The sequence below is a fragment of the Paramisgurnus dabryanus genome, chromosome 20 (assembly GCF_030506205.2).
Source record: "Paramisgurnus dabryanus chromosome 20, PD_genome_1.1, whole genome shotgun sequence".
In the NCBI taxonomy this organism is placed as follows: Eukaryota; Metazoa; Chordata; class Actinopteri; order Cypriniformes; family Cobitidae; genus Paramisgurnus; species Paramisgurnus dabryanus.
The window spans coordinates 33,813,866-33,824,585 of NC_133356.1; the positions used below are offsets into that span (position 1 = coordinate 33,813,866).

The 10,720-nt window shown below is 35.3% G+C and overlaps 1 protein-coding gene across 2 annotated transcripts; it reads right to left on the reverse strand.

The window, feature by feature from the left end:
• Positions 1-6,490: 6,490 nt before the first annotated feature.
• On the reverse strand, positions 6,491-10,433 carry LOC135731560 (uncharacterized). Of its 2 annotated transcripts, XM_065249663.2 has the most exons (5): positions 10,240-10,433; positions 9,856-10,011; positions 9,397-9,716; positions 8,973-9,116; positions 6,491-8,438 (listed from the first exon to the last, which is right to left on the reverse strand). In XM_065249663.2, the coding sequence occupies exons 4-5, from the start codon at positions 8,973-8,975 to the stop codon at positions 7,779-7,781; spliced, it is 663 nt and encodes a 220-aa protein (XP_065105735.1). In that variant the 5' UTR covers positions 8,976-9,116; positions 9,397-9,716; positions 9,856-10,011; positions 10,240-10,433; the 3' UTR covers positions 6,491-7,778. The 2 variants fall into 2 exon arrangements, with proteins under 2 accessions (XP_065105735.1, XP_065105736.1); XM_065249664.2 differs by lacking the exon at positions 9,856-10,011.
• Between the last annotated feature and the right edge of the window lie 287 nt (positions 10,434-10,720).

Sequence of the window (10,720 nt, forward strand, 5' to 3'; positions counted from 1 at the left end):
TTATGGATGTACATTATGAATGAAAAAGTAGAAATGTATGTAGAAATCAAAGGCAATTAATCAAATCATTTCATTACCAATTTATATTTTTTAAATACATTTTTAAATAAATTTTTACACATTAGAAAATAGTAAAGAAGTTGTACATTATTTTAAGCTTACATTACAATATTTTTTTAGAAATGGTGATGTCATCCACATTATTATTATTTAGTTTTTATTATTATTATCATCATCAGCAACAGCATCATCATGATCGCCATTATTATTATTCATATTATTATTATTTATATTATTTGCATTATTCTTAATGTATTTTTTAACGAACACTCAGTTTTTAGATTTAGAAAACATTTAAGAATTAGGGCCGGGACTCGATTAAAAAAATTAATCTAATTAATTAGAGGCTTTGTAATTAATTAATCGAAATTAATCACATTTTAATCACATATAAATATTTGACCTGAGCACATTGAGAAGTTATTTTTTCACATGGATTTTCAGTATACCATGAATAATGACTGAATACATAAGCTTAAGCAACAAAATATTGTTTATTTTTGTTCAACCAAGTCGTTGTACCCGGAGTCAGGCTAACGTCCACGCTAGCTGCTTTATGTTTTGCATTGAGATGATACTTGAGGCTCGATGTGCTGCGGGTGATGTGAATTCCTTGTTGCATAGCTTACACACAACCATGCTCTTATCGACGCTTCCATCCGTTCGTTTTTTATAAAAGAATTTCCCATCCACGGGGCCAACCAAAGCGATCTCATCAGCTTCTCCGTTCATGTTCACTGTGGTTTGTTGTTGTCTGAAGTCATGAACGCTAGTTGGTGCTCCAGTATAATCGGTCCGCCGAAACTCATCCAATGAGAAATGTTCCGCTGTGCAAAAATAAGTGTGATTAAAATGCGTAAAAAATGTTTAACGCGTTATTTTTTGTGTAATTAATTAATCTTAATTAACGCGTTAAAGTCCCGGCCCTATTAAGAATATAACAATCATAACGTATATTGAAATTAAAACACCGTGTCAGTGTTTCTATATGTAGTGTTTCATAAAGAGAGAATGTTAATATTCTTATTTCATTTTTCATCAATAATAATCAAACATTTATGTTTTTCATTTACCTGTTTTCTTTCAACATGAATAAAATTTTGTGTCTACGACAACAATTCCCCTGAAGAAGTGCCACCATAATATCCTGTATAAGACCTGCACCATAACAATCATCACGGTTTTTTTAACTTCCTGCCAGTGACAGGAAGTGAAAAACAGAGATGATGTCTGGGTTTGTAGACAAAACCATGGGCTCAGATTCACAAAAGCATTTGTTTGTTTAATTGTTTGCACATGCATCTAAACCGTCTCGCTAACTTCACTCGTTATCGCCCACCCAGACTTTACCCACAATCCATCACAGCAGCGGCACACATCATGCGGGCGGCCTCTGAGAAAGAGGTTTATAATTGTAATCATATATGTAAAGATCCACCGCATCCGTGCCATACTGTACGATTAGTTTGACAAATAAGTAATAATTTGCTAATGACAACATTATGTTGAGTCAGTTTAGGGGCAATTAAAGTGAGTGATATTTACATATGCCTAATGAATCACTGTGCGGTGGCAGCTTGAGAAAGCCTCATGAATATTCATCCGTGCATGCGCCGGCCGTGCCGCAGTTTATAAACTGAATTATGGCTGATTTGCCCTTTTAAAAAATGAACATGGGTGCGTCTCCCACAAGGAGCGAATGAACAATAAAGGCTGATTATAAAAATGTTTTAGTGGTAAACTGCCGTAGAGGAGATCAAAGGCTGCTTTTTATTGACTTCCCAGGCTTTCGTGCAAAAACGCAGAATGAAGAAATAAAGGAAAGGCGTGCGCGCGGGTTCGGTTTGAAGCACCGTGGGTACACGCCCCCATTCGACTGGTTGGCACCCATTAGCGGGGTCAGCGATATCAACTAGAGCTTCCCCGGCAATCAGCGCGAAACAGACTTCATTTGTCATTTCTCATCTACTGGCTAATCTTTCAGCAGGTGCAGTGTTGTTTGATATCCATACGCTAGATGTTTTTGAGATGCAAAACAACATGTGTGTGCATGTGTGGGGAGGAGTTGAGCCTCCAATTGTCTGATTTTTTTCTAGTTTTGCATGTCGCTAATTGGTCTCTATTAATTGCGAGATGTCTGTTTTTGAGTCGCGAAACAATTCCCGGGGTAGATTATTAACTGTAAATACAAACATCTGTTGCCATAAAAAACATCTGATTCGTCTCACCCTGACCTTTTGACCTTTATCTGTATAACAATTTCTTCATTTACGCTCTATCAGAATGTAGTTTGAAAATGTTTGATTGTTGATGTAGATCAAATTTGATTTTGGGAATAAAAACGGTGAGTTTGTTTCAAAAACAAGAAGATTCTTTCTTACAGTTTTTTTTTAAGAAATGGTTCACTCAAAACTAAAAATAGCATGACATTGGATAGTGCCCCATTTTTACAGCTTATCCATCAAAAATGTATACAGTTCAGGGAACAAGGCAAAAAAAAATGTATACTGGCCCAGGATTTAACTTGCCCTGCCAAAATTTTCACCGGCCTCACCAAAAAATGATTTCAGTGTCACATATAGATTAATTCAAAGCTAAAATATAATTGTATACATGTACATTTTATTCCTTATTTGTTAAGACATTTTAAATAAGCTCTAATCAGTGTCAATAGTTTCAGCTATATCAGGATTAACTGTGCACAGAATGAGAAACTCATATCAAAGGAATCTTGTTGTAAGGAAGATAACAAAGCAATATAAAATAAAAGAGTGTTATTAATATGCTGTGTTGATATGTCTCAATGCGCTTAAAATTCTCTTCATTCATACGTCTTGCTATTAAGTTCACTGGACCGGATGAAGGGTTATGGGCAACTCTTTTAGACACCATGCACACTATGTGCTGTCGGCTTTTTTTCAAGGTTTTGTTTATGGAAGTTGCTTCCTGACTTGACTGCTTTACTTGGAAACTGACGGCAAACATTGCATGGTTTTATTTCTTTGTGTTTTACCCGAATAAATTTCTGCTTCCAAGATGTTAAATAATTATGTTTTCGTTTGGCCTCATAATTATGGGGCGCCGCCACCATTAATGTCTCTTTGCTTTACCAACTGATGTAACACGCAACACATGCAACAGTGTCCACAACAACCAATAAGGTAGGAGAAACCGCATGACATTGCTGTGAAGTTAACTTTCTCAAAACTTAAAATGTGTGTCTGTCTCAATGGTAACATTGCATAAGAATACATACAGACAATCGACCACAGGCAGAAAATATATTTTAGTGACTGAGGACGAAGCACTGGCCCGAGTCTCTCACACTTCAAGCCATCGGGCAGTCTTTTATGCTGAGCACTGCAGTTATTAAATGTCTTCTGAAGTGAAGCAATTGGTTTTTATAAGGAAACATTTATATTTCAAACTTTATAAACTGCAGCCTTACGTGTGTTCATGAGTTGAAGTCATTAGTTTTTGCAATTTTTGGAGCTTTAAAATGGGGCACTATCCAACTCCATTACAAAGAGCCCAGTGTATTATTTAATAAAACTCTGACTGTGTTTGACTGAAAGACGAAAGTAATACACACATAGGACCACTTGAGTGTGAGTAAAATATGGGCTAATTTTCATTTTGAGGTAAACTAAAACTTCCAGACTACAGATATGTTTAAGAAAGTCCATTTGTCATTCAAATATTTTTTTATATTTGTCATGCAAATATTTGTGTATCTTTGTGAAAATTTGCATAGTGAATATATAATATTTTGTAGTTCTACTCATGTCTATTTTACTAGGTTGATAAAAAAATATCAATTCAAATCTTTACTAAGTAATCACAACAATTGAAAAATCAAGTAATTAGTCAAAAAGGTTGAAAATATATTTTTGACTTTGGTGTGTAAATTAGATTGTTTTGAGGAGGGGAGGAAATTTTTTTAAGATTATAAGATTATGAGGGCACATTCATTTTCTTTTTAAATAATGAAGCTTACAGATAAATCATTTGTAAAAATAAAATAAAAATAATGGTTTTAATTTCAATTTTATTGTAACTTTAATCACTGCCTTCTTACCTAAAATGTAACACCACACATGTTTGCAACTTACAATGATAATAAAATAAAAATGATGTAAATACTATTCATTAAAATGATAACTACTAATACAATATCAGGGGAAGTAACTCACAATTATGATTTATTATTATTTCTTTGTCTTTTCGTGCATCCCTTGACGTTGGTCCAAATACAGCCCACAGAAAAAAATGAAGAGACCACTCCAGTTTTGACTTTAATCATCATTTCTAGATGTATTAAGACCGTTTTAGTCCAGTCTCTGTTGAATGTCAACATTAGCAAACCTCAGGAGTGACATAAAGTCATAGCAAATATAAAAGACTGAGAGCATTACAAGACCCATGAAAGATGTCAGTAAAAGTGAGGGTTATTCCATCAAATATTCACTTTTGAATTTGTATAAAATGTAAAACATTAGTATTGTGCTGTTGAGAAATGAATTTAAACTTGTTTTTTCTGCAGTCCTAACGATTGTAAAAAAAAATTCCCATTTCAGTTTTAGTAAATAAATGCAAACAAAACATCATACTTATAAATAGTAAATAAAAAAAAAACTGAAAAAGACAATTGCATTTTTTCTGCGGTTGTATATATATATCTATATGTATTGATTCCATAATAGAGGAAGATAAAGGATCATGGATGGATGGGTTTGTGAATATGGATGTATTATAGACAGTACAAACAATGGCCACTTTTAGTATATAGACAGAATTATTTGTGTTTCTAGCAGGTGTTACATATACAGAAGGTTTGTTACAATGAACCTCACCTATGGGTAAATTGTAACATTTGCACTCCTGTCACTTTCGTTGTAATTGTATGATAACAGTAGGTCCCACAAACAAAGTTTAAGTGTTCATTTGTAGCAGAGATATGTGTGTGTTAATTGCTTAAAAAAATTATTAATCTAACTTTTCTAATATGTTTTAAATGATGGAGCCAAAACCAAAAAGCGTTAGGGCTACGTTGTGCTCCGCTTCCCATTACTGAATCTATTTTTACATTAATTTGTAACTACTACTGTCTTAACTGAACCTAACTGTATTAACCAACCATATTTCACCTCAGTGTCATATACTGTATCACTCCATCATGTTTTCACTGACTTTCTTTACAGAGATCCCATCTGCTCTGGGCTGTGAGCGCTCACGAGAAGAGAAATGCATGAAATGAATGTGGAGCATTACTGACACCTTGTGTCTGAAAGAAAAACTAAACTAAGAGTCTGAAGAGATTTGATGGCTGTACCATCACAGTACCATTGAAAATAAACTGATGTATTTCAAATTCACACATATGAGACAGTTAGACAGTTAACCCTTATACACTTCTGATGTGATCTGAAAACAATGTTTCTATTTTTTTTAATGATAGATGTCACAATTAAAAAATGCCAAAGTTGTGCTTGAGATGACTTTTTTTACAATTCTTTATGACAATAAATAATCCATATAAAGTATTGTAAGAAGCACAGATTTATGTTCACTTGTGTTTGTGTGTTTATGGTCTGGTCCAGTACAGCAAATAGTAGTACATTGATTCAGCTGTTAATGCAGGGTCTCTGTTTTGTCTATGATGCTTACTGGAATCTCACTTTTTGTTAATAATTGACAGGAGAGTCTTGTGTAACCCATGTGCTTCAACTTTACATGTTCATACAAACTAACACATATTTCTTTCCAATACTAAGAAACTTTACCAGATCTTTTTGACAGTGTCTAAATGCCAAGCCATCACTTTATTTAACACTTGTTAAAAGCTTGTTTATCCTCATTTTAAGATTAAACCAATTTTCATTTTGATCAGTTTTTTATTTCCAATAACGCTTACTGTAGTAAAAATGCTGATACAGTCAACAACATCCCAGCAGTCTCAGAATTATTATGAAAATGAGATGGCAGAACATATACCCTAAAACTATCTAAACCAATCATAGATGTTGTTGTATGATTGCTTGGCACTGTGAAACAATCAAAACTTGTATGTTTAATATCACTTAACAGTGATGCATTCTGCAGTTTAGATACTGAGATGAGTGAAATTAAAAGATAGCATTGTAGATGATCACATTCTTCATTCTTCTTTTATACCATTACTTCCAGGCCCACCCACCTGCTTTTCCTCCACCTTCTCCCTGGTAACCACAAACATTCCACATCAGTGCTCCTCCTTCAGGATCCAACCTTCTCCGATTCCACTTTTCCCCACCTCCACAAAATTCCTCCACCACCACCAGCACTATCCCATCTCTTTCTCCTCTCTCTGGTACTTGGATTGTACACCAACCTTGGATAGATTTGTTCATGAAGAAATTGTTCTTTTGAACCCTAAGCAAAGATCTTTATTGCACCAAAGTACCTACAATATACAACAGTCTAGTAGTTAAAGCAAAGCATGCGTTTAAACAGCTTTGATTCGTTCTGTGGTTACAGTAATTCTCACTTTATTGTTAAAGAAATAAGGGTAATAAGTCTGTCTGCTAGCATCTTTGTTAATACTAGTTTGAGAACATTCAATAAAAAAATACTAAATATTGTGGTGATTATTTTTGTTTTTCATTATTTGAAGAATTATCTTTTTCTACTATGTTTTCCTATTGCTGTTAACAAAGTTGCTTTTATGTAGTCTCTTGGTTATAAAATGCTTACATAATTGCAGTATACTGTATCTACTGTTTGTCATTCTTGTTCGATATTAAAGCAAATTTTAGACTTTAATCTTACTAAGATTGTATATATGATGACCAGATGGAGTTACTTTTAAGTTGACCTTTTTCGTATTAAGATTTGGGAAACTAGAGATTCTTAACGACATATTTTTGTCTTTGTCTTTGCACATGCTATAAAATCTATAGTTTGTACTTGTATACAGCAGTTAAATACTTTATTTCTGTTGCAAATGTATTATGTACATTACAGAATATGTATAATGGATATAATGGATATTTGTGAAATAATAATGGCAACAAATGGCAAACAGGCTTGTGCACTATTTAGAATTTCAGAATTGGGCTTGTTTCAATTCATGAAATTGGATTGAATTGACTCCGCCCTATAGGAAGTTGAATTTGGGATTGGAATGACAGGAAGTGGAATTAAATTCATGGCAATTCAAAGAAATTTCACCGTCACACAACAGAAAGAATCTCACATAAATTCAGTGTTAGGAAAGTTACTTTGGAAAATTGTTTGGCAACCATTTTAAAAACTTGGTTAAAGTAAAGCATTCTGGGAAATGAAGTCATGTTCCATTGTGTTCCATAAACTTAATTATTTGTTATGTGACTAGAGTTTCTAACATTAATTGCTGGGGAAAAACATTTCCTGTTAATGTAATCTGTACAAGTAGTTCAAACTAATATAATTGATAGAATATGTAATGCAATCATATCTGACAAATAATACATTTTTAACAGTTCACTTACTGTATAATATGTATATGAATTTCTTTGCGATTCTGCTTCCTTTAATTCAAATTCGAATTGTAATTCTAGATCCTGTTTTTGAATTGAATTGTAATTCAGGAGTCATTCTCAATTCAATTCTGAATTGTGAACAAGCCTGCTGGCAAAGGCTATATCTGCATGTGTGTGACAAAACTGAAAAACTTTTAAAGTTGATTTTAGTACACCCCTTTAGTACAGGAAAGTGATAAATATCCTGGACATTTCTAAAAGCCCATTATGAGACATAAAAATATTTGGGAAGGACGTCAAACCAGTGCGATCCACTTCGGTTTGGACTGTGTACGACTTCAGTTCAGTTTTTCCAGTCAACACAGAAGTGTGAATGATGGCGATTCGGGCCTCCTCGTGGTACGGAGCGCCCCTCTCCTTGCCTATAATCACATCATAACTCCGGTCAGGCTTCCAGAATGGGTAGGAGACCGTAAGCCTCTCCAGGCGCTGAACTGCAAAGTAGTCAAATGAAATAGGCTGATCATTAGCGGGCCTACACTGGACCAGTGTCAAGTGCCTGACCTCTGAGTTGTTCAGAAGAAGGGCCACCTCAAGCGGTGAGGTGTACCATACTGTAAGGCGTTTCTTTTGGACCGGGCTGGGGCTCTGCAGCACAGATGAATGGTCCCTGCAGTTGTTACATTCACTGGAGTTCATTTCTTCACAGAAGGCCAAATCCTGCACACACGTGCACATGTAGACGCTGTGCTCTGTGACGTATGCCACCTTGAATTCGGAGCGCAGAAAGACAGGTGTGGTGAACCACAGTATGCAGTACAAAACTGCAAAACCCATCTGACCACACAGAATCATCTCTGAAAGAGATTCCTTTGAGACCTGCGTTTAAGAATAAGAAAAGAAAGATTCAGTGCCGATTCGCAATGACAGCGGCTCGTTCCAAAACATCACATAGATGCCTACAGCTGACGTACACTGTTAAAAAGATCAATTAGTGACAGTGATTAGGGAGTCAGACATGTTTGCAACCCAGAGGTTCTGGCTGACAGGAAGTGACCGAAGTGTTTTGTTGTTGCAGTGATAGTTGCGACAAAGTTGATGGTTGTTTGCACACAGCTTAACAATGGATAAAATAGTACATTTTATTTGTAACAGAGTAGTTTTGAGTATTGAATGAATTATAAGTATGCTGAGCTCACGCAATGTAGCGATTCACAATCTTGGATGATTTTTTTCTGTGGATCTGGAAATGCAACACTGCTTTAAAATTTGATTGAAGAATTTATTGCATTTATGCTGCTTATATTAGGGAACAGCCTTGCTAAGCGCTACATGTAAGATGCCTTAAAATCCAGTCCACATAGGTTTGAAATGAAAGCTGATCTCCATGGAAAAGTAAGAATTACAACCCACCATGAAGCATGAAAAGGAGTGGTGATGTGTTGGGTTACGCGTCCGATGCAAAATGCGAAGCGGACATTGAAACCGACCTCTGATGGTCTCTAGTGCAGCCCAATCTGTACATTGTGATGTTGTTTGAGCTGTTGCCTCAGCCACCTGATGGAAACAACAATGTCCAGAGAAATGTGGTTAGCACAGTGTTAACACATGTTAGTGTTTAAACATCTGAGAGCACTATGGAAATCTTGTTCTTTCATGTATTTAACAAAGAGAAGTTATAAGGTACAGTGAAAAGAAATATTTACTCTGTGTTAACACTTTCAAACAGTCAGATTTCCTGACTCAAGATGCTCACAAAAAACTTTTAGAGCTCACTGTACTGTTTCTTCTTCTGTCTCTGTTGCCATGTTGTTATAAACAAAGTAGAAAGTTTTACCTTGTTACTGACTCGTGTTTAGCATTTTAACCAAGAAGTGTTCCAGTTTGATGAAGTAGACAACCGCAAAGTCCTAAGCAGTGCTTCAATGTTGTTTCTTGAATTGGCTGACTTCTTCCTCCAGAGTCTGAAAGTATGCTTGAGTTTCTTATTATGCAACAAAACTGGCCGGAGGTGACGTGCCGCTAGCGACCGTTATTTATTCTGCCTGATTCCGAAAGCAGGCAGCTGTCGTCCATTTTCTCTCCTGACTAACAGCAGGGTGTGTCCACATTTCATCAGCATGTCAGAGCCAGTTCAAGATCGCCTTTCTTTCTCACCTTTTTCCACAAAGCAAACAGTTCATTGATAAATGTTATATATCATATGTTATATATCAACTGTAAAAATACTTTAGCCTAAGCATGAACAAGTATTCATAGTTTTCATTGTCAGCTAGATCATCATTTTGTTATGTACCTTACATAGCTTGTGGATTAATGACTGGAAGTAATAAAAGAAGTCATCTATGGATTCAGTATGAGCATGTTGAGTTGGTAATCGTAATCCTTGAATAATAGAAAGAGGATCCCTGGCAGCTTTGCCTGTGCTGATTCACTCTTTCCTGTAGTTAATCTAAAAAAGACACGCATGAACTCTGTGATACTGTAAAACCTTGAGCTAAAGCTTTTCACTCTTTGCGATTGTCTCAGCACAAACACAATCCACATATGGCAAATGTGATTTTTAATAAAGTTTGTGTCCTTCTTTTACATGTAGCAACAGTACACTTTTCACAAACAGCTCATCAGTCCAGAAACCTTTAAAGATTTTACATGAAGAAATGTAAAATGAAGTACTTGCCGTTGTCATTGTGAAGCATTCAAACACATGTCCTCCTTACGTTCTGTCCTTAAATAGCCTACTGTTCAGTTTGACTTGAATAACCGAATCTGAGGAGGTTGCCAAAGCCACAGACGCTTTTCTCAGCATTTTGCTATGCATGACCAGCCGAGCTGAGGGAAATGTTCACTACTTCTGGGAACAACAAGATAGTCAATAAAAATATGATGTAAGTGCAGATGACTCAAAACTTAGACCATTAAAGTTCATGAGCTTTATGTAGTGCAGGTGAGAGAGAGAGAGAAAGAGAGAGAAACTTGACATTTAACACACTTTATTAAACTATTTGAGAAACACTATGCCTCAAAGCAACCACATTGCAATAGGTTCAGAACATATAAATAAATGTATACAAAAATTGGAACATTTAGGAAAGACATATATAGAAAATATATGAATTAAATAAACAAAAAACAGTCCTAAATTAAATCAGAATTATCCA